Here is a 24,506-nt window from a genome sequence, read left to right on the forward strand (position 1 = left end):
TGGTTCTTGATCAGGTTTAAATTCATACCTTATTTTATGTGCTATAATTTATATCACAAATGCTTAAAATGTTTTGATGACACAGGTCTTTGGCTCTTAGAAACAACAAAGAAAAAACCAAAACATCCCTCACAGGTACTAGCTTTACTCTGAAAATAGGTGGTTTTTCTTGTACCTGGATAGAGCAAATTCATTTGGATGCTTACATATAAACTCTGTATTTTACCCTTTTTGATTACACATGTTTTAATTTTCAAAGAAAGCTTCACACTTCTCTAGAAATCCCTAGACAGAGCTGCCTGCAGAGGTCTGTACGTCTGGGTCACTACTTAGTACTTCACATCTAATTATTCAATAGCCTCTCCCAGACTGGTTGAAAGCCTTCATGCAAATCCAATATCCAATTAAATTATTCAAGGATGCAAATTCCTCCCTTCTACTCTTTTGTACAACACTGTCAGATTCTTGAAGTGAAATTACACTGTGTTTGAAGGGCAGACAATAGTATATGGCAGTTTTCAGGGCCTGTATTTACTAAAAACTAAAAAAAAAACCAAAACCAACAAAAAAAGGAAACACCTAAGACAATAGATTTCATTTGATTTGCTTAATAGCATTAGTAAAAACTACAAGCCGCACTCCATAAAAATGGCATTGAAAACTTTATAAGAGTTACAGGCTTTATTGAATCTAACCTTCAGTGAAAAAGGTTTCCAGAGCTAAGGTGGTCATTCAGAGGGATTTATCCACCTCCTGCACCTCGTGCAACGTCACACTATCTCCAAATCAGCCAAAGCTGGCCTATCATTATGGCACACTGCAGAACAATGTGGGTTAAGTCCTACATGCTTGAGAGTATTGATGATATCATGTACCATAGTGATCTTTAATCTACCTCTTCTTTATATCTGCAAGTGAAAATATTGAGCAGGCTTTTGCATCCAGGTAGGAAATTAAATTTAAAGGCCAAAATCAAAGAGATTGCTTACCCAGTAACACTTCTGCACCCCAATTATGAGCCTGATTAGCAAACATCTCTAATTTGACTTCCACCTGGGGTTTCACAAACTAAGTCAGGTTGGACCTGGACAGCAATAGCATGAAATCAGTAGGACCACACCTTTGCCAAACCAGTTGAAAGAAGAGATGCATCATGAGAAAAATGGTCCTTTTAAGAGACACCATTAGCTGGTAACACCTCTTCACTATTTCTGCATCCAATACTCAACAAAGGAATAATGGCTTCCCTCTGTGCTCTTGGTGGCCAAGAAACAAAACTGAGTCCCTAGTTTCAAATGAGGATTCCTTAAGAGTAAGGGTGTTCTCTACATTGCTTTAAGGCAAACATGTCAGACAATTACAGCCAGCCTACACAGCTGGATCTTCAAGTTCTGGATGGATGCTGCAGCTTGCTCACCTCCTCCAGCACCTGGAGGGTTCATACCAGCAACAGTGCAATGCAACACCTGGAGTACTTCACCAGGGTGTTGCAACAGCAAGTAAAACTGGTCCTGTGTTATTTATATGCCTGCTAAGTGTTTGGCAAGAAGCTGTACAACACAGAGGGAATCATCTCTGACACTCTGCACACTCTGTTGGACTTCTTCAACATAGGCATAAAGAGACAGGGAAACAATAAACCAGGGGAGGCCAGTACTATGAGAGAAACTGAAATTGCATCTCCTCTTACCTCGACAGTGAAGAGCTCAGATGTCACAAATGTGCGTTCTTGTTTGATATCCAAAACCCTAGATCAAATAAGGGACAAATTAGAGATCACAACAATCCCCTGCCATTGCAAAACAGTTCCTGAAAGTGTTTGGAAAGTAAATATCTTTCTTTCTTTCTGAATTAGACATAATTGTATGCTACAAAAGTGTTTTCAGACTGGAACAAAAATGAAGGAAATAAAAACTTTTCTGCAACATAACAAGAAAAAAATCCCTTTCATTAATTAATTACTTACAGACTTGGCTTCAGAGATGTCTGGAAACATTTCCCAATCTTTAATAATCTTTGTGCTAATCTGTGATTATATTTCCCAGCTATTAGTGTGATTTACCTTGCTTCCTCCCGAGCCAAAATCTCCAGTAGCTTTGACATGTCTCCTGGGCAGTCAGAAAGCACAAGGGAAAATCTGCACACTCTGTTATCCAGGGTCAGGGCACGAGCTATGCACTGTTGCAGCAAATGTAATTCCAGGTTTCCACTGCATATAACAACTGCCACTCTGAAAACAGACAGAAAAACAGGAGTTTTGATTAGCACTTGCCTGTGTAAAGGAACTATAAATCATAAAGACTGTGCCAATATCAGCCTAAGGTCTGCTAGAACCTCCCCTCAATAAGTATTACAGATTAGAGGGCTCCTGCCTCAGTACCCATTGTGAGCAGGTAGGGGAGGCCTATAATTTGCCTGGATTACTTGGTCTGAAATGTTTTCATTTCTCATTTCCTGGAGATTTGAGATTTGTTAGGGATAATTAGCTGGACAACTGCAGGTCTAGGTTTCAAGTTTTAAGAATTTGACACAATTCTCACCTGGAAGTTCTAAGTTTCAGCCTCTTACTGATCAGACAAAATATATGTTCAAGGCTTTCTGTAACCATTGATTAAATTCAACACAACCCTGAAAAATGAGTGCAGAAATGTTTGAAGTGCAAGTGAAGAGCCACATGATTAGTCTATGAAAATCTCTCTCTGCAGAGTCAAACCCACCCTCTTTGCATTTTCCCTTTTATTTTAGCTGGACTGAAATGTGTTGCTGCTCTGTGTGCACCGGCAGCCTCTTCTGAAGAATTGTCTCAGCAGTATTCTAGTGTACAATCCTCTGCACTAGAAATCTTATTTTGTCTTGAGGGCATGTATGTTTAAATACATTCTGGACTATGACCTGAGCCAAGGCTCAATCCACTTAAGTGCTGAGTCCTCAAGCTGAGAGGCAAGGCAGCACTCGGCCACACGCTGAACACCAAGCACAAGGATAATCCCTCTGACTGTGTGGACAGTTCTCAGGACTGGGAGGCAGGTGCCACTGGGTCACTGCAGCAGGCAGCCTAGCTCCTGTCCCACCACAGACAGGGCTGGATTCCACAGGTGAAGTAAGAGGAGACAACAGGCTGACAAGGGCCGCACTGTCCTGGCAGGTGCAACAATGCCTCGTGGAGCTCTAACTGCCTTTCCCCAGGTATCTGAATTGAGGAAGGGGACAAGATGTGTCGGGGACAAGATGTGGGGACAAGATGTCTCAGGTCTCCAGGCTGGCATCTGTCTGGTTCAGCACAATCTTACCACCTGTGACCAGTCTAGTCAGTCTGAGCTTTCTGCCACCGATGAGCCCCTTGCCAGTTCAGGGGCAGGAGCTGCCTGGTCACCCACAGAACAAGGAGATTTTCACCATTTCCTAGGACCAGGGTGCTCAGTCCCATGTTTCTGCCACAGTTCCCTGTTCGCAGTAGCTGCTGTACCTTTTACCCTTCAACTCAGGCAGCTTCCCTGCCACCAGTGCTGCAAGCCCAATGGCCCCTTCTGCATCAACCGTGGCTCGCTCGTACTCCAGCAGCCTCAGCATTGAAATGAGGATGTCCTCCTCCCTGAAAGCAAGAGACTTGGGTCAAAACAAATCAAATCAAGAGCTCCCAAAAGCAGAAGATAACACATTTATGGGTAATTGGGTTCTTGCCAGCCACCCAGACACATGTGATGCCAAGGTGGTGTTACAGAATGCTGTGCTGCTGCGGATGAATGTACATCTCAGACCCATTATTAACTGAAAGACAGGTTGGCTTTTTACTAGAAACATTACTTAAATCTTAGTAGTAAGTATATTCCACAAATGTGGCCTTTTTGTGAAGATTTAGAAGAGGTTTGTCAAGGGCTGCCTTCAAGTGTCGTAGAACACAAAGACAAGTTTTACATCCAGAGCACGACCAGGTAGTGCTGGTAGGTGAAATTTTGGCCAAAGGGTGAGTTTGGACAACACTTTTAGTCATATCACTTAGTTTTAGGTAGTCCTGTGAGGAGCTGGGAGTTGGACTTGATAATCCTTCACGGATCTCTTCAAATTTGAGATATTCTGTGATTTCTATGGTTTGTGGGTCTGGGTTGAAAGTCTTCAGTGCCCCTCTTGGAAGGAAAGGTACCCCATCCCCACAGACCCCCAGTCTGCATGTTGCATTTTTCACATGCAACAACATGCATCCAGTATTATTCATTTCACGGCTTTTCTTCACCTACCTCACAGCAACAACTTTATCCACAAGCTTCCCAGTCAGCTGCAAAGAATTGCTGCCAAAGCAAGCTCCACTCACATCTGCAGATTTCAAAAGACAAAAATATGAAGTTGGCTGCTTTAGACATATTCGACATTTTTTTAGAGTCCTGGCTGGTTTGTGCCCTTAATGAGTGCAGCACACTGCTGTTACATGACCTTAAGTTGCTTGATTTTTTTCATGTGACAGAAATGTGTTTGGTAATGAAAGAAAAACTCTCACAAGAAATTTTGCCATTTTGGACCCCTTCAAGAAACTTCTGATACTTCATTGGCATTGTTGCAGTGTGAGAGTGACCCTGCAGCCCACTGCTTTTCACTGTTCAAGGATGATTGAAGGAGAGGAGACCCAAGCATGGTACGGGGCTTGTTAGCTCCAGCAGGACAGATGGCTAAGAGTGCAGACACAGGCAGAGCTAGCCAAGAGAAATTAGAAGTTTCTTACAAAAGTCCCATTTAATCCAAAACTTCCAGGGATTTGAACATCAGGCAAAGAGAACGTTCTTAAATTGCTTGACAGATGAGGTTTTTTGAGCAAATGATAAGGAAACAACTCTACCATTTATAAACACTTTTGTTCTGAGAACAGTTTTGTGTCTAAATATTTAAGCACTGCATCATTTTCCTGCCTTTTCCACAAGGGCTTTCCCATTGACTTCACTGGTTTAGATGCTGTGTGTGAGCACAATGTTCAGATAAATACTCTCATATTTCTAAGTATTTATGTGCACTGGAAATAATATTTTACCCCATCAGGGTGTGGGGGAAAATGTGGCAGAAGTTGCTCTTACAGCTTGAACTAAATTCTGACACTTCAGAGAAATCCCTTAAAATATGTTTGAACTGAAATAATAAGAAAATTATATAGTTGGAGAAATCTGTTACGACCTTTATTTTACCTCCAAAAGAATATTGCACTTCTCACCTCCATAGAAGTGATGATTGTTGCAGGCCTGGTCGTCATTTGGGTGGCCAGCTTTTAAGGACTGTTGCAATACTGGGAAACTTTCTGATTCAACTCCCTGAGGAAGAGAGAGGTTGTCACTTTTTTATTGAACCAGTTGTAACAGAAGTTGCTACCAAAGTAGACAGTCAAATCTACAGAAATTTCCTCTTCAAATTAACAATCAATTTCAAGTGTCAAAACAACCGTGCTACCACTAAACTTATTCCGTGGCTTACTTAGGACCAAATCTTTCCAGTAAGAACTTATTTCAAAACGCAGAACTGGATTTTATTTGCTTAGGAAAAGTCTTCCCACACTTCTCTCTTAAATCCAGCCAAACAGCCAAGGGACGGGAACTTCCCTGGTTCTTACAGGGTCTTCTCTGAGGCAAAGCCCATGGGATCAGATAGTTCCTGTCCCCAGCGCAGGCAGTCTCTGTAAGTGTCACTAGATACCAGTGTCTTTTGTAAACAGCTGTGGTGAAAGCCACCCAAACACAATGCTTAATAGGTGAAAGGCAACTTACAATTACAGAAATATGTGGGTTGAGGTGTTTGAGTGCAGCAGCTGACCCTGCCAGCAAGCCACAGTGGCCTCCTGCAGGGAAAATCACCGCGTCCAGCTTTGGCACCTGCTCGTACATCTCCAGCCCCACGGTCCCCAGGCCTGACAGGTACACAGCACTGTCCTCCCTGGGGGAAGGAAGGGCACACATCAGCAGAAGTCAGTGCAGGAATAACAATTCCATCTACTATTTTCAAGACATTGTTCAGCAGAAAAAGATAAATGTGAGTAAATCAGCAGCACATGAGGGGAGGAGGTGATGCAGCAGGACGGTGCCGTCAGGTGGACTATAGCCTGCTCCTGCCTACTGGGAGAAAACCTGTGCTGTAGAAAAGCCCCTCAAAGAGTCTTCAGACTGAAGAGCACTTAACTCCCATTGTTATCAGGGGTTTACAGAACTGGCAGGGAGAAGTCATATTTCCATTGCCATCACTTCCTTCAGCTTCATAAATTTTAGACATTGCAGTCTGAACTATAAGCAAAGCCTCAAAAAGAAATCCCCTCTTTACTTATCAGTGGATTTAGTGTTTGTGATGAATGGAAATTTTCATGAGATTTAAGCAGTGTGTTCAGCCTCACAAATATCAAAGACATTGCTAGAGTTGTCTTTCCACAGTCCATGGCCAATATCTGATACCTTTCCATTAAGCAAAGTATTTAGTCATGCCAAAATATTTACTGGTAAAATACTTTCAGGCAAATGTAGTATAAATAATAGGGACAAGCAGCATCAAAAAAATGAAGAAAACTCCACTATACAGTCATGACTGACTTGGATCTATTTCTAAAAGCTGGTTTGCATTTTATTTACAAGTTAGCAATGATGTAAATGTAGAACTACATGTAAGAAAAGAAATATGAGCTCTCTGTACATTCTGCTTTTTCTGGCAAACAGAATTGCAGAGCAAATGGCTGTACTTGATTTACTTGATCCAAGGATGTATGGGTACTAGGAAACTGTTTTTATTACTGTACCTGTTAGACAGGCACAGAGAGGCCCAGTGTAGTAGCACAGAATTCCTGCAAGGAGGAGACCAAGGCCCTCGAGAAGTTACCTCACAGAAAATTCTTCAGGGCAAGGGTCTATATAACTACATAAGAAAGGATAGAATTAACGAACATCCACTCCTGCAGCACAGCCAAAGACAAAGGCAAGAAATCGTAGTGGAATGAGTAACTGAATCCTTGTATTTACTGTCCTTATCAAGACACTGAAGGAGCTTTCTCCTCCTCCTTATATGTGACAAAATATATCACTGGCCTCCTGATCAGTTCTGGAGACTTATTGCCAAATAAGATTCAGATCCAAGTTTGTGGAGCTACCCCTGCCATAGTTACATGGGGTACAAGGGGACCTGCAAAAGGGAATGAAAGCTTGGGATATTCACTGAAGGAATAAAGCCTCTCTAAAAACTGAAAACTGACCAAATAAAACTGCTCTGAGCATGGAGAGCTGTTAACAATTTGAATCAGTATTTCAGATGACCATGTTTTCCTTGCTAACATCCAGTTGAAACATCAGTTCACTGATCAGCCATCAGCTTTTATAATAAAATGGGTAAATTTCTTTGCATTGTGATTGATAACTTCTGCTTTTTGAAAGTAAAAAATATATCATATGCTATTGAAGCAAAATGAAGGAAGAGGGCAGATAAATCTAAAGATTGTAGACTGAAACAAGCATTTTTGAGCCAGAGCCAGAAACTTGGATATTTGCCTTCTGAAATGTGTGATACATCAGCAGTCAAAGATGGGCTGTCAGGCTTTAGTTTTCCAATGAAGTTTTGGTGTGGCAGCTAGAAGGCTCTGTTCCTATCTGTTCCAAGGACAGAACTCAGAGTCTGTTGGATAGAGTAACAGACTAACCAGATCAGAAATAATCAGGTTTGATCAGCATTTAGATATGGAGTTACACAAGAAAAAAAATGGGCTCTCAAGGATGGAAGGTGTGTTATTCAATCTGCAGCACCCTTTCCTCCCTCATTCACAAAGGAATGGTTCTCACAGAGGTACTGAGTTAGTTATTGGCAATAGTCACATTGCATTTATAATGAGGTCCTGAGCCCCTGTAGTTAGTAAAAATTTCAGGACACCTAGGCAGCAATTAGGCAGACTAAATTATTGAATTCCAATTTGAAAAATCACATTTCCTTCCTGGGATTCCCCAGGAAGTTGCAACCGAGTAAAAAGTGTCCTCCATCTATTTGAATTCTTGCATGGTCATTTTCATGACACAGAATTTTAATTGCAATGGGAAGAGCTGACAGTGACACACCCAGCTGCAGGCACAGCCCAGCCCAGTCACGTACCCAACCCTTCTGCTTCAGGAAGGGCAGAAGGAATTCCTGGGTGAGGAGACCCAGAGACCAAATTGCTTGGGATTGTATCCAAGCTAGAATTAAACTGAAATACAGTGACATTGTGGAAGTTCCATTCTAACACTTGGGAGCTCAGCTGGTATTTTACAAACAGCTTTGGCAAGTGACAAGAATGTGTGTCAGACCCACACTGGAGAACACTGGCTATCCATAAAGGTATACATTACACTGGTAAATCTCTCCAGATCTACATGTAACAAAATATTTTTCAGATATCCCATTATGAAAAGCCTCACAATTGAAGTGGGGGGGTTTCCTTTTTTTTTTTTAGTGAAAAATTGCATCTGTGAGGTTTTAATTAAATACAGTCACAGATTGAACAACTTGTTTCTTGTAACCTGAAACCTGAATTAAATTAGGGTGCTTTAGTATTATTAATGGCAGTGTGTACATTTAGAGTTCCTCAGTGTTGGATGCTGAAGTTCTACACATGCATTGTCCCTGGAGCTTCATGAACCTGAAGATTATCTACCTTATGTAACTGAAATCATTATTTAGGGATGAGGGGAAGATTAAACATCAAATTACAATTAAATAATTTAGTTCTTTTGTGTGAACGTGATAGTTGATGCAAGTCAGCTGGAGGTTAACACATCAATTGAAAAATGGCTGACAGAAATTTGGAAATCACCAAGTTATGGAAAACTGTGGTTTTCAAAGGAGCTTAAAAGTGTTTAAAATTCATTGGGATTCAGGGCACCTCATTCCCCATTGAAAATCCCAGTCTAGGACAAGACTGTGCCCATGCTAGCAGACCAGGCCCATGAACCAGCCCTGTGTATCACTGGCTGCTGGCAGAGCTAGCAGAGGAATTGAACAGTACAGTTTGTAGTACTGCCTTCCCAATACACCAGCTGGGAAAGAACTGAGGACTTCCTCTGTTCTGCTCATCCTGGGATCTCCTTCCCAGGCAACACCCCTCACCATTAGTGTGTCTGAGGCAGCAGTGCCTGGGAGCTGGAGGAGAACAGGCACTCCCTGCAGGAGATGCCATACAAACACCAGGAGAGGGATGAAGCCTGCACAGAAGCAGCAGTGGCAGGGGGACGATAACATTCCAGCTCAGGGTATCAGAGGGACCACTGTTAATGATTAACTCCTCTGCGCTTTTAGAAATCTTTCTTGAAGAAACGTTAAAAAAGGGGCAGGGCAGAGAGGGAATGCATAAGAGGCTATAGATTAAAGAGAAAAGGGAAAAGGTAGGAATTCTAAGTGTTTTTGCCTGTCTTATTTATGTTTTTGTTAAATCTGCTTTGTCCAGTGACCTCAAATAGTTCAAATTTAGATTTATGCTCATCCTTAGCTGCTTTAAACTTATGTGTGAAGTACACTCTTAATCACATTTTCAAGACATTATCAGTTTTGTTCCTCACACCAGATATGTGAAAATCTTTGAGCATTAACCTTCTCTTGCTCTACATTTTCCAACGGAACAATTTGCATCAAAGATTAACTTTTATCCACCTAACTTCAAACACAGAGACTAGAAATGAACACCAGCCTAAATGCTTTCTGACAGAGTTACTAAAGAATTAAACTATAGTCTCTATCATATAAGCTCATAGAAATCAGAGTTTGCCTAATTGAGGGGCAGAGAAGTGTGTTTCATTTTGGTCTCCATCCCCAACTGTTACAGAAAGATGTGATTTGTGCCGGGGAACACATAACTGTCCATATTCCAGGCAAGAGGAGCACTTGCATGAGCGGTGATAACATTTTAATGAAACTGGTTGTTTTTGCAGAGTTGTGCAGGTATCTAATGAGCTGTCTCTAATGTGCCTGCTGTCACTCACTCTTCCAGGTAGAGGTAGCCATTCTCTTGTGCCAGCCTCCGCGCGTGCAGCTGGGAGTCCTTGGCCGTGGTGCCGTAGGAGATGACCATGGCGCCGTAGTCGCGGCACATCCTCACCCGGGCCGGGGCCGTGCTGGTGCACAGGATCACAAACACGGGCACACGGAGCTCTGAGGCGTGGTGAGCAACAGCCATGGAGAAGTTGCTGTCTGAGGCCACGATCACCCCTTTTCTTTGCTGCTCCTGAAAACAGGGATGTTATTGCACATTAGACAGGGTCACATAGCTGTCCCATATGATCCTGGATCGTTCTAATGATCTGGCTTCCCTTTTTCCCTTTACTAGCAGATTGAATTGTGATATTATGGTACACTGTATGCGTGGCTGGTGTGATCTCAGATTTACACACAAAGCTAAAACAGCACAAGATCAATCCCTGAGCCTGCACTCCTCTGGGTTCCATGGGAAAGAGCTGAAAAACTCCAGCTGATCACAGAAGAGCCGATAGCTGGTCCCTCAGAGCATATATCTCTGCTCTGCCTGTATGAAATTATTTCATTTCTGCTTCCTTTTAAGAGAAGATTTCATTTATACTATTATGAAAGGCAGGAATAACCACTGCTCTGAGCTGCTGTCTCATGCCTATTTTAACAATTATTACTGCAGAGACTCCTATGACAATGGCAATAATCTCCTATGACAAATGATAAACAAGCTATTCATGTAAGAAAACTGAAATTCATTACAAAATCAATTGGTGATCTAGATCTTTGTCATCACTAATTGTAATTCAATTTCATCATTGCTCATCAGTTTGGTGGTTTCAACACATCAGAACTACAGTACACATAAAAACACTTGCATCTTAATGCCACAGGAAAATGCTGATGTTTCCATTTTGCAAGCTTTTGTTTCAAACATTAAGAATTCCACCAGCAGATCAGCCAATTGTAAATAAAGTAGTATTTTACATTCAGACCTATCTCTGTTCACATACTGTGTTCAGTACAATGATTCTAAAGACAAGAAACACTGTGATTCCATGGAGATTAGAGGTAAATTTATCTTCAACTCTGCTCCATTTTCATGAAGCAGAGCTACTCTACTCCTTTTTGAATGCTGACATTTTGCTATACCTGAGGCAATGACATCAGAAGGTAAAGTACACCTCGTTCCTTCACAGAGCCTGTGTACTGGAGGAACTCCTTCTTCAGGTAGATGTCCATTCCATACTGCTTGGATAGCCTAGAATACTGGAGCAGATAAATAATATTATGTCAATATATCTACTACTAAGAAAAAACTTCCACACATCAGCAGCAGCCAGTTTAGGCATGAATTCTATTGCTATATATGAGCTCTAAAAAGCAAAATTCATCTTCTGGTTCTTCATTCAGAACAGAGTATTGTTACCTACCAGGTCCTTCTGCTTTATGGAAGTGATTTTCAAGCTCACAGCAGCGAAATATGGACCACATGCCATTAAGAACTCTGAAAATAGCACTTGCTTTGGATCTTACTGTTCAAACACAAGCATTAAAATAAATATTTTCAATTATCTCAAAACACACGCTTCCAGCACTTGCCAGAACTGGATATTGACTACCCAAAAAATACGTTCGTCATCTGATAGATACAAAGGTCATCAGAAAATACCTTGAGCCCCATTATGGCTCTGCTATGGTTTCTGCCACTGACTCACTACTGAGTGTTGTCTATTTTGCATCCTAAGGCCAGTAGAATATTAGTAAAGACATTTCTTACTCAAAGAAAAATTGAAACAATAAAAAACAATTTCCCAGGACTGCAAGTGCAAGCAGCAGCTGTTTGGAAAGGCTTAGTGTTTGGAACAGAAATGATGCCTGAGCTGAGGGGAATTAGCAAGCACATTACATGTGATGCAGTGCCCAAGTGCGTGATTTTTAAAAAAATTTAATGGCAAATATTTGTTAAGCTTTATAATAAGGCACTCCCAGCATGTATTAACATATTAATTTCCTATTACCATATTCATTAAATCCAGAGTTTTATACAAGGTAACTTGTGAAATAGAGCCGCAGTAAGCCTGTGGGTGCCAGCTCCCCAGGCTTACTGCAGCTCTATTTCAGAATTGGCTCCATCTCCTCTATTGGCTGCCAAAGCAAATGAGGCCCTGGTGATTTAGGGGATCAAGTCTTCATTTAAGATAAGTCATGAAGTGAGACAGTTCCAAAACCAGCATGACAAAATATTTCTCTCAAGCAGTATCTGGCAGTGTCATACATACAATGTATAGTGTACACACTAATAGGCACTGACATGGTTTCCAGACCGAAGGATTTTCCAAGTGATTTTATATCAATTAAATATATCTGAATCAGACACTTGCTTTAAAGTATGCAGTTAAACTACGTGTTACAGGTGAACACTTCAAGGCTTTTTAGTAGATTTCCAAGCATATGTTTAAGTTCCTCACCCATAGGTGGGGCCAGATTCTCTGTTTTGCTTCTGAAAAGCCTGACGTAAGAGCTACCACTTGCTGCTCCTTCGCAAATCTAGCTGCAGAAACTGAAACAATGGAAAGTGCTTAGCACACTAATAGGATAATAGTTTATATCCTAAACATCCTAATCTATAGAGAATGCCTATGTAAAATAGAACAAGAACACTATAAAATAAATACTACTAGTGCTTCACATACCATGCTTGTTTTTGTAGAGAATTTTGGATTGTAGAGCAAACAATCAGAAAAGGATTTAAGGAGATGAATCTTGTGCATAATAAAGTTGTTAAGCCTCCTACATTTAAAACTGTGTCATTAAGTCACTTTTTTCAACAGGGGTGGTGTACTTTAGATTGATATTGATCTTTAATTTTGTCAGGATTTTAATTCTTTAGGTTATCCTTTTTGTCTTCCTTTAAATGAGGATTTTTTCATATAGCCTAAATATAGCGACTACTTCTAACAAAGCAGGCATCAGTGCTATTTGCAGTGGAACTGACCTGATGTGTGACCTCCTAAGACTCATTGAATCAGCCTGTAAGACTTCCTTTGAGTCACTGTGATCTTATCTAAGGACTACAGATACCATGTCTAAGGTACAGCACACAGTACAGCCTCCCTGTGGCATCTACAAAGCTAACACAACACAGCCCTCACAGCTCCTTCATCAGTAGCCAAGCCAGGTGTCCAGCTTGGTGCCAGTTCCTAGTTTTCTTATGCTTACTACCTCTTGGACATGTTACAATCCACTCATGATGCCATATCTCAGCTCCAAGGCAAACTCCTGCCTAAGGAACCAGGATGCTCCATCCATGGTTTTACCTGCAGATTAGGAATCACCCTCTGCAAAGTGTTTCTCCCTTCAATCAATTAAATGGATTATAGTCACACTCACTTTTTTAGTCTAAACAAATATCTCTGAAAGGGACTCTTACCTCTACACAATGAGTTAAAATAAAGGTTTTCTGTGTTTTTCTTTACACCACTGTGTGCTTTTGAAACAGTGCATGAAATGCACCAATAACTCCTGCAGGAACATTACTTTGAATAACAACAGCCATGGGTGATTTTCACAGTAAAATATACAGGTTTTTATATGGGTATAGGTTTTCCACTATTTTGATAATTTTAAAAGCATAGTTCATAAATAGAGACCAAAGTAAAACTGTTTAGCTTGAAACAGTAAATGCAGAAAGGGGATACAACTGGGTTGCATAAATCTGCCAGGGACAACCAGGAGAAAAGAGCTAATTAAGTTGAAGGGTGTCATGGTTTAACCTCAGCTGGTAACTAAATGTCATCCTACCACTTGCTCATTTCCCTGCCCCTGTGCTCTGGGGGAGATGAGAATTGGAAGAGTAAAAGTGAGAAATCTCATGGGTTGGGATAAGAACAATTAGTAAGAATAAATAAATAAATAAATAAATAACAACAATGTAATTAAAAGGAAAATAACAAAGAGAGATAAATAAGACCCAAGAAAGACAGCTTACGCAATTGAAAACAATTGCTCACCAACAACCAACTGATGACCAGGCAGGCCCTGAGCCACAGGCTCCCAGCCAACTTTCCCCCTAATTTTTTTGCTGAGCAAGGTGTCATATGGTATAGGATGTCCTTTCGGTCAATTGGGGTCAGCAGCTCCAGCTGTGTCCCCTTCCAACTCCTTGTACATCCCCAGTCTTCTCACTGGTGGGATGGAGTGAGGAAGAGAAAACACCTTGACTCTGTGTAAGAGCTGCTCAGCAGTAACAAAAACATCTCTGTCTTATCAACAATATTTTCATCACTAATCCAAAACACAGCCCCATACGAGCTACTGGGAAGAAAATTAACTCTACCCTAGCCAAAACTTCCCTGCATTCCAGCCAAATCATCTGTGCCACCTTACAGCCCCAAAATGTCTTGTGCCATGTCCTTTGACACAAGACACTTCTTCAGTAATGTGCTACAAAAAGCACAGCTGTCCTTATTTTGGGAATGCTGGGCTAAAAACCCACACTGGAAGTAGTTATGATGTCACTGCATCAGCAGGCATCATATGGGAACAAGGAGAACTTTGAGGACCCAACCACTTCACTCCAGGGAGTGCTAACCCCAAGCAGATTGCAAGATTCTCACCCTGTACATGCCAGGAAAACAATCCACAAGGATTCATTGAGACTGTGATTTGGGACTGCTGCTAGGAATTGCCATTTGGCAAAGAGCCTCTTTTCACCCACCAAAAGGAAAAGAGATTACCCATAGAACCCAGAGTAGCCTGCTTGAAGAGCTCCCAATGGTAGAAAAACACTATGAAAAAGTACAGAAATACAGCACAGCTTGCCATTGTACTTCTCTTGTGCTTTAGCAGACCTTGTACATTGATGGGGTATCTCAGCCATTTCTACACCAACAACAGGTGCACATGTTTGTGTGCATCCTTATTTTGCTGAAGACACCTGTGGCAGAAATACCTGGTTACAGAACACATCCAGCCTTCTTGGTTGGCCTGACTGAGAAGGCAAATCTGTACCTTCAAACCCTCCAAATAAGAGGGCTGGTTCCAAACCAGACCCTCCCACAAGAGTGCTTACCCAAGCACTTGTAGTCTGCCACCTCCAACTGAGGTTCCTTATAGCAGGAGTTTTTCACTGGGAGCATAATACCACAGTGCATTAAGTCTATGCCTAATATGGTTTATCCTTTGTTTACAGGTCACTGCAATCTTTGAGGATTTAGGTTAGTGTAAACAGATAAGAAGAAAATTATTATTGACAGTTAAATACAATTAATATGAACATGAGTCTCTCACACAGATCTATCTGCTGCAATTCACACATACCCTTTCTTCATTTCTGATCGACTTTCATAAGGCAAATAAAAAGAAACATTGAGAGAATGCAAAACCATAAAGATTCCCTACCATGCAGGGGGTTTTCTGAACACCACACTGGATTTTGAAGGCTGCTGCACTAATGTCTTCAAACCGAATCAGCCTGTTACAGCTTGCCAGGCTGGTCCTACTGCTTGGCTGAGGGATGCAGGAAAGGGCACCCCTGAGTAACTCCTCATTCCGGCTCACTATCTTCATTTCCCAGGTCTTCACATGCCCATTCAGGTAATCCTCCTCACCAAAATCCTTCAGTCTCTCAGGGTTGATAGAGGGTGGCTTCTGCCCAATAAGGCCATTTCTTACAGGGACATCCTTACAGCGGTGAAGATCACAAACTGCTGGGATGTCTTGTTTCTTTATTTTATTGTCATCCCTGAAATGAAATAAAAGAAACTTGTTAGAAAGGCTTGAATGATTAAAGGCTTGATATTTAGCATTTTAGAAGGATGCACATCTCAGTTGCTCTTTGCAAGCCTCAAACAGGCAGAATGAGATGCTACTGACACAATACCTACCTGTAGGTGCACTGAAAGGAACTGTAACCTTCCAGCTGTTAGAAAAGCCAGAAATAACCTAACATGTGGGCAAACTGTGAAACTGTCCTACCCAAGAAAATAAGAAATATATAACCTGTGCTGTCTGGACACCAAGACCTTCCTTAGTACTCAGTAACCAACCAGAAATGATCCTAGTTCAGTGCTTCCAAAAATTTTGGAATAACTGGAGTTGTACACAATTCTATCTTTTTCAAAAAAGGCAAGGAGCTGCTGCAGACCATTCCCATAAACTATTAATAGCAGTAACAAATGCCACTACATTGTACATGTGCTCTCTGCCCTTGCATACTTGCAGAGTGTACCCTTGACAGCCATAAACTGCCTTGTGAGGGGAAGAAAATTACTCAGATAAGGTATAATAATTATATCCTCCTACAGAGCTAAAGAATTAGGTCTTCTGATCTGTGGGTTAACATTTCATGGGTAAATATCTCTGTAGATATGGCAGAAATGTGATGGCACAAAAATCTCCTTCCCCAGGAAACATATGAGAGACAGCACTGCCAGAAAAATTAGCAGGATTTGCTGCCTTCAACTGCCTGACTCTATGTTCCACAGCGCTCAGTCCACAAGGAACACTGGACAGTAGTGCAGGATTCTGCAGCTCTACTGACAGATAAATGCAAAGCTTCTAGGAATTCTTGGAATTTGGAGATTATTATGGGGAAAGGGAGCATTCAGCAGAAGACCAGTGATTTGGAGAAGAGCTGATACCACCCCTGGTTTGTGGCTGTGATTAGACAGATGGTATATGCTCCTCTGCATGACTCACTATTCATCTATTTGGCAGAAATGGTTTTCTAAAACCAAATGTGTTAAATCATGTCAGACATTCCAGCATTACCCCCCCAAAAAATATTTACCTTTTTCCTAAAATAATTTGGGTCTAAGTTTTGCAGCTATCCATCAACAGGACTGGCTAAAGCACATTTTACAGCAGTGATCAACACCATAATATGCTTTGCAGCAACTTCCCAAAGAATTTTTAAATATTTAGAAACATCTGTTTTTTGAGCAATTGCCCACTTTGGGCAGCATCATCCATTTCCTTAATGGTATCAATAATCTGTGCCAGTAGCTCTGGCACCTATTAAACTTCCAATTTTTCCACTGAGGAATTCACATAACAATATGGGCAACATAAAATGTTTTATTATTAGAATCAAATAATATGCCACAGCATCATTCTGTATAGCTTCACAGGAGAAAATTTTTGTAGCAAGATCTTCTCTCTCTAAAATTAATGAGAACACTAACTTTCTAAGACAAATAAAATATATACACATTTGTAACCTCTTTATATTGAAATTTGTGATCTAAAGTATTTTCCCAATACTTTATCTTAAAGCTGATACAGCCTAACACCAGGCATTCTGCTTTCAAATCAAGTAACTTATCAAGGAGCTCTGTTCCATACTTTTCTGCATCTCTGCTCCATTGGGGTTAGACAGCTGGAACACTTCATAAGGATGTTAAGCTTCCAGTGTTAGCTCGGGTGCACATTAGTCTGCTTAATGCAAAGCTGAGAACCAGATCAGACTGCCTCCCTGTGAACTTGTTACAGCACAGCCCCCAAAAAACAACAGCACCAGCAGCACCCAAGAGGCCACAGCGCTGGTAGAATTCATTCCATGCCTCTCCCTTCTGAAAAATATTTTCCATATCACAGACTCCCATAACCACTCCAAAAGGAAGAACAGACATGTCTTATTTCTGCACATACTGTCTAAAATGTTTGGCAAGCATTGGCAATGAATTATGTTCTTACACTGGAAATGGTTTAAAGGGGTCTACGTAGGGTAAAAAAAAAGTAGGCAGATCAAAAATTTGTGAGTTTATGGTCAGTTTTTTAACCAACTGGCATTTGACATGGAAGAACAATTCTTGTTTTTCATTGCATCTGTTGCAATCAAAAAGTCTATAAAAACACCCATGCAAAGATGACCACAAGAGGTTTATCAATGAAGCAGGATTCTGTGAGAAAGAACAAGTGCATGGTAATGCCTCATCACACTAGTGATGTCAATTATTTGTACCTGCAAATAGACTAAAATGGTATATTGACTTTTTGCCCTAGTCTTAGGTTTCCCTTTTTGTGGCAGAACAAAAAGGAGGGAAGTAAATCAGATTCTCAGTCCTTGATGTGCAGTACCACTCCCATGACCAGTGAGTATCTGCTCAGGACTCCAATGGAGACAGCACCTTGTGGCCATTGGAAAAGAGGAACAGAAATCAAACAGCTGTAAAATATGTATAGGCTTTTCAGGCTTGAGTTAGGTTTAGAGCACAGCTGAATTACTACCATCTCAATATTTAATACAAAAACTATCATACATTTGCATCTGAAAAGTCAGCAGCCTCTTCATCAAGGGATATAATTCTATTGTATATACATGTATTGTGTGTATTTTCTTCAGAATAACTTTGATTCTTCTTCTACACCCACATGTCTCATTTACATTAGAAAATGACATTTTCCCATATTGAGCCCACCTGGATGTGCCACAGACCCTCCTAGAGCTCTCAAACTCCCAAGGTAAACACTGCGCTGACGTTTGATCACATATCACAAATGGGGAATTAATGGCCCTATTGGGTCAAAAGTATTTCTTGCCTCAAAAGCATTCCACATGCTTGGCAGAGATCCAGATGGATTTCTTTTACAGGCAGCAAAGCATGCAAGTGCTCACAAAAACACAGCACGTGACTTCTCAAACACAGTCACAGAATCCAGCCCTCACTCCAGCAGCCAGGTCCACCAGCTGAAGATCTGAGCCAATATAAATCCAAACCCCAGCATATAAAGCACTGCTCCTTTCAAATGGAGCTTTTCCTTTTTTGGAGCTTGTCACAAGTTTTCATTAAAAGGTCTGTTTATTTCCAGACATAAAACAAACACCCAGCTGGCAAGCTTTGTTACATGGTTATAAATTACAACATTTTACCTTTAAAGTGATTAGTAAATGCAAACATGAAAATACAGTTTATAAACCTACTTTTTCAAGAACAGCTGCTCAGCATAACTGGAAAAAAAAAGAGAAGATCCATATGCAGACTTTCCATAAACAATTAAGGCACAGGAAAAAATATCACTTGTTTAAGTAGATAGCTTTACATATTTTAAAATCTCAAAGTCAATGCAAAAACAGTATGTACCAAAATGTACTCCTACAATAATAAAAAGCAACAACTTGGAATGAATAATTTTTCTATTTCCAGTTTGGTTTTTTTTTAACATACTGATAATATTCACCAAGTTAAACAGCACTAGGGAAAAAATTCAAAAATAGCAATATTAACAAACTAAGAAAATATTAAAACCAGCAAAAATAATTTTGGGAAGATGAAAGGCAATAATGCATGCTATACCTAAAGACCACAACTGTTGCCTTTGTTAGACAGAGAAGCATACAAGTGTGCAATGATGGACAGTTACAGGTCCCCATGGTGAAGCACTTCAGATTGCCTGCCTCAGCACCCACAAAACAGACTAAACAGATTAAACTGATGCACTGGATCCCCTCAGCTTCTAAAACTGAAGGAACAAAATCTGCAAAATCATGCATGTCCAGGGAATAGCAAAGTGTGAAAGACTAGACACAATTCTGCCCAGTACAAATGTTAGGGAGAGATGGTATTAAAGTATGAGGTAGAAAATTTAAAATTTCCCTTCTTAGAGAAAATAATTAGCTCACAGAACTCATTGCAAGAGGACTCTACAAAGAACAGCAATGTAAACAGGCTTCTAAAAAATGCACAACTAAATGGAAGCAGTGACCAACACACACATCATTCAAGAATTAATCTGTGATTCAGGAAGCCCCTGAGCAAACTCCAATGAAAGCATGTGAGAAAGAGTGTCTTAGGTGGCTTTCATTTTTTTCCCAGTTCTGTTACTGGCCACCCCTAGAGAGAGGACACAGAGGAGGACTGCTCTTTGGCCTGACCCAGTGTTGCCATTTTGATTGCAGATGTACCCAATGCCAGCAGTCGGCCCATTTGGCAGCTTTTACACTTCCAAAATGAGTCACAACAGCATGTTTTGAGGCAGACATGAAGTTGAAATTATGGACATACATTCCCATGTACTGGTTCCCAGATGAAAATTCAACTCACAAAAGGAAACTAATTTTAATATAAGACTGAAAACTCAGCCTTTCTTTGTCATTTCTACAGCAGCTTTTGTCATCTGCATTCACAGTGATATACATTCACTATAAAGAGGGACTGACAGTGATGCAAAATGTGCAGTTGAGCAGTCAGAAAACATTAAACTTGAATACCACTTCAAACTCATATGCACATCTTCTCTATATATGGATTTTAATTTTGTCCTTTTTTAGTGTTTTGGGTGTAGGGGTTTCTTAAGGTCATACCTATATGCTGCCATCACCTTCAGGCTCCCTGAAGACTTTCCTGGAACATGCTGACCAAGACATTGGTAAGAAACAGCTTTTGACAGATTTGTCATTTGCTTTCAGGTAACTGGGCTCAGATCTTACACCTGCAAGTTCAGAATACTTATTAAGGCAAAAGGTGACCCCATTTGAAGCCACTTCTGCCTCTTTCCTCAGTGTTGAGCAGAGATGGGTCAGGTACAGGGGGCAAGGCAGGGTGAGCAGCCTGCTGCAGGTGCAATCTGCTTGGGTTATGACTGCAATGTGGCTGGGATCTCCTCTTACAGGAGTGAGAAAGAGGCAATCCCAGGATATGACAGAGAGGATATTTCCCTCATCCAAATCCCTTTTACCCAGAACCTCTCCAGCTCCATTAATCCTTCTAATTCCATGTCCCAGTGCTGTCTCCTCTGACCCTTCTTTCCACCTGAGCCTCCCAGACCCCTCTGATATTTTCCTTGTTTGTTGCAATCCCCTTCTCCAGTAGCTCATCAACATTCAATCTGAACTCCTCTTCTACCTTTTTACCCATTCCCAAATACACCCAAATACTGCAATAGCAGCAATTCTTTAAAGCATCTCAGCAACTTGTGCAAGTGTGACTTTATGAAAGAAAAATGTTAGAAAAATAGAGGCTTGCTGAGATAAAAGTATCAAGAAGGATCATAACAAATGCCATCTTCACTACCAGAAATTCCAGGTTATGCACTCAATAGTATCTGAGTGCCCTGCCCATCACTACAGGGTGACAAACTCCTGCGGGCACAGGGAGAGAGCACAATAAATTTGACAATTCTCTCTCTTTGACAATAAATTCAAAACAAATCAAAGACAATACTGCCCTCTAAATATGACTGTCTTGAATTATCATTATTTTGACAGTGCATTGAATTATCAGTATTTTGTGTAATACTAGTACTTAGAAACACCCATTTGAGACTGTATCACTCCAACCAGTGGCACATACAGGATAGAAATATAAAATGCATGTCTGACCTTTATATATCTAAAGCCTGTGCAAAGTGATTGTTACTAAATCACATAGGAATCACCACCACCTTCCCCTAAACAGAAGGACAAGTTCAGCAAATATTAGCTCAACTTTATTGATGGACACTGGGACACAGACAGATCCAGTGGCTTGCCTAAGACTTCCGCAGGGCTGTTTATCAGTGTCGTAATGACAAGGAGGTCGGGGCATAGTAACCATGCTGGGGGACAATCCAGCAGAGATAGCTACATGATAACCAAGCCTTAAGACTGAGCAGGCCATTAGAGCTTCATTCATCTTATACAGGCCTGACAAACCTGTGCGGTGCTGCACCAGCAACACACACCAAGAAAGCTCAAGCTCATGCAGCAAACAACCAAGCTGTATTATCACCTCTGATAAAATCTCTCCTTACTTTTAGCAAGTCAGATTTACCGGAGCCTGAGCCTAGCACTATATATGCCTCCATCTGTGGTCATAATCTATTGCCATTCTTCTATACACACTATGCAGGTGTCAGCTGCTAAACAGAAAACACTAGGAAAAAGAATCTGAAAGCAAGAGGAATTCACAACAGCACTAATGATGGAAATGTTGAAGGAGAGGTAACCAACTGTCCCTCAAACAGACCCATCCCTCTCAGAAGTTCTTATAGGACATTCACAGCTGTGAATGTCAAATGATAGCTATCCAACAGTGCACAGAGTTTGGCAGCTAAAACTCATTAAGCAATTAAACTTTTTCCTAAGTTGAATATATTCTGAGTCTAGAGGTTTTCTGGTGACTAACATCTCCAAAATTCACTTCCAATTAGGAATGAATAACATAACTCAACATAGAGCAAAGAGTGGTTCTGTGCCAAAAGGAGATTCACAGTGCACTGCAGAACAGGTCATATCATGGGTGACTTTGGGTAAGCCCTTTTTACAGTGCCAAAGACCTTGTCTTCCCCTTTATTAACAGCATCAGGCCCACTGAAACAATTTATATCTTAAATGTTAACAACATCTGTGACAAGGAGATGCAGGAAATGAGAACTGTTCCTTGTTTGTACCACATCTGGCAAAACCAGAGCGTGATCTCAATAGTGGTGTCCGGATAATAAAATGGAGGGAAAAACAAACTATGGAAAAGGTTAAGAATGAGGTTGCACAACACCACCGTGCCATGTGTGCGCACAGCCTCAGCCCATGCTACACAAGGACACTAGATGACTCTTAAATTCCATCTGCACCATCCAAGTCTGAAAACAGGAATTCAAGATCACCATAAGCACCATAACAAAGACAACCACAGAATTGTAATAACAGGATCTGACATGGGCTATCCCAAGATAAATTTTCAGCAGTCCACTGTCCTGTCGAGGGTTATTTTTGATACCGTACTCATGAAGAAATAAAAAGCTGAACTCTGTGGGCTGAAAATATTAAAATCTCCACCACTTCTAGTGGGTAACTCCAAGAGCAACCCATATCCACAGAACCCTGGGAGATTATGGAAAATTGCAGTTTCCTGGATTTTTTGCTTGGTTTGATTTTTTTTAAGGAATTAAGGAAAGGAAAAAGAAAGCATTACCTATACAGCACAGCGACTAAATAAACAACGAGGCGAAGCAAAACTCCAACTACGACAGCATAAGGAGGCAGGAGGGGTCCAGGGGTTGTCACGTCCGTGGGCCTGGCCCTGGGGGGACCCCGAGGGCTGACCATGACCCCTGAGGGGGATAGAGGAGCACTCTAGCTCTAAGTCAGACAGCAATATTCTCCAACCTTTGCCAGAAAGGATCGTAATCTTCGTCTTCCCTGTAGCGCTCCCTGGGGCTTCTGTTTTTTAAGACCCTGAAGTAGATAAACTGTGCTGCAAAATTCATGGTAACTCCTGGTGCAAAGCAAAGCTGGGACACTGCTGGCAGGGGACACACTGGCCTGTGAGAAGTGTCAGCCCTGCACTGCCAGGGTGGGAAATAGCAGGCAGTGCGCTGTAAGCAGCTCTCAGGGCTGGCTGGGGGGGAAGTGCCTTTGAAAGAGATGGCTGCTGCTATTTAAAGAGATTATTTCAGAGCCCAACCTGTCCTTGTCAATTTGAGTCAGGGCCTGGATTATGCTTGGGTGACGCTCTGTTAGCAGGACACTTGAAGCTTTAGTTACTTACTGCTTAGCTGTGGAGCATGATCCCCACCAGCTGCAGGGCCCATGACTGAGCAGCAGGAAAGGGGTGCCAGGTTTGGGGTGGCTGTGTCTCTGCAGGGATCCTTTCAGGCAGCTCCAAGGGACATGGCTCCTCATGGGACTGAGGCACAGAGGAGACAGCTCAGCTTGTGTGGGTCTTCTCTTGGCACAGGTCCCTGCAGCAGAAAAATACAGGTGTCTAGATCATAAAGAACAGAAAACACCATCTAGGGGAAGTACTGCAGCAAGTTAGCTATATCGACATAGACATCTGTTATATCTATTTTTTAATATAAATATATGGGGTTTATATATCTATATAGAAATATACGTGTGTGCGTATATATATATAATATATAAACTCCATCTAAATCTGTCTTTCTTTGCCCTGAGAGAGCACTAGCAAAGGCAGAGTCACAGTTCCAGATACAGAATGGCTGTGCAGCAGGGATGGGGCAGAGATCCTTTTGTGGTTCCTCTCTTCTCAAATATATTCCTGATGGAGTGCAGTCTCCAGACTGCCTGGAGATGAACCAGGTATCTATTTCCAGGTATGAGTGGGCCCTCAGTACCCTCCTGCTTTCTACTGAGAGCATACAAAATCTTAATCTCCAAGACAGAAAACAGGCACATCATGAAATCTAACCCAAGCTGTGACCTAACTCTCCCCACAGGATATCATGAGAAATACTATAATAAGATTTATATGGGAGAGTCAAAATAAATGCTCAAATAGTCTTCTGGGATCTCTGGAAAGTCTGAGCTGTGCTGGTGGAGCCTTTCCTACACCGGCGTGGCAGGCAGGCCCATGTTCTCTTCACTTCATACTGATGAAGCTCCAGATTCACCATTTTTTCCAGTTTCTCACACACAGACCCCTTTTATTCTTTCTTTTCCAGGTGGTGGATGCGCAGGTTGTGGTGGTGCCATGTGCTACAAGTGGCCACAGCCCAGCAGCATGCTGCTGCCAGGGGAGATGAGGAAAGAATGCACTCAGCTGCTAAGAGCACTTGCAGCCCTGCGGCCAAGTCACCTTCAGGCCAACTTCACTGGTGCCTTGAAGGGCAGAGGGAAGGCAGGGGGAGTT

General features: G+C 41.4%; 1 protein-coding gene across 1 annotated transcript in view; it reads right to left on the reverse strand.

Annotated features, from left to right (window-relative positions):
- Positions 1–22,960, reverse strand: part of LOC115905311 (L-threonine dehydratase catabolic TdcB-like) — a 29,008-nt gene extending 6,048 nt beyond the window's left edge. The window contains exons 1-11 of the mRNA XM_030951524.1: positions 22,827–22,960; positions 18,860–18,886; positions 15,337–15,679; positions 11,086–11,202; positions 9,951–10,192; positions 5,742–5,907; positions 5,195–5,291; positions 4,236–4,311; positions 3,467–3,592; positions 2,063–2,230; positions 1,691–1,748 (exon numbers count right to left, since the gene is read on the reverse strand). Of these exons, the coding sequence (XP_030807384.1) occupies positions 1,691–1,748; positions 2,063–2,230; positions 3,467–3,592; positions 4,236–4,311; positions 5,195–5,291; positions 5,742–5,907; positions 9,951–10,192; positions 11,086–11,202; positions 15,337–15,679; positions 18,860–18,886; positions 22,827–22,960 (1,554 nt within the window). The remainder of the gene's footprint in view (positions 1–1,690; positions 1,749–2,062; positions 2,231–3,466; positions 3,593–4,235; positions 4,312–5,194; positions 5,292–5,741; positions 5,908–9,950; positions 10,193–11,085; positions 11,203–15,336; positions 15,680–18,859; positions 18,887–22,826) is intronic.
- Between the last annotated feature and the right edge of the window lie 1,546 nt (positions 22,961–24,506).

The sequence above is a fragment of the Camarhynchus parvulus genome, chromosome 6 (genome assembly GCF_901933205.1).
Source record: "Camarhynchus parvulus chromosome 6, STF_HiC, whole genome shotgun sequence".
In the NCBI taxonomy this organism is placed as follows: Eukaryota; Metazoa; Chordata; class Aves; order Passeriformes; family Thraupidae; genus Camarhynchus; species Camarhynchus parvulus.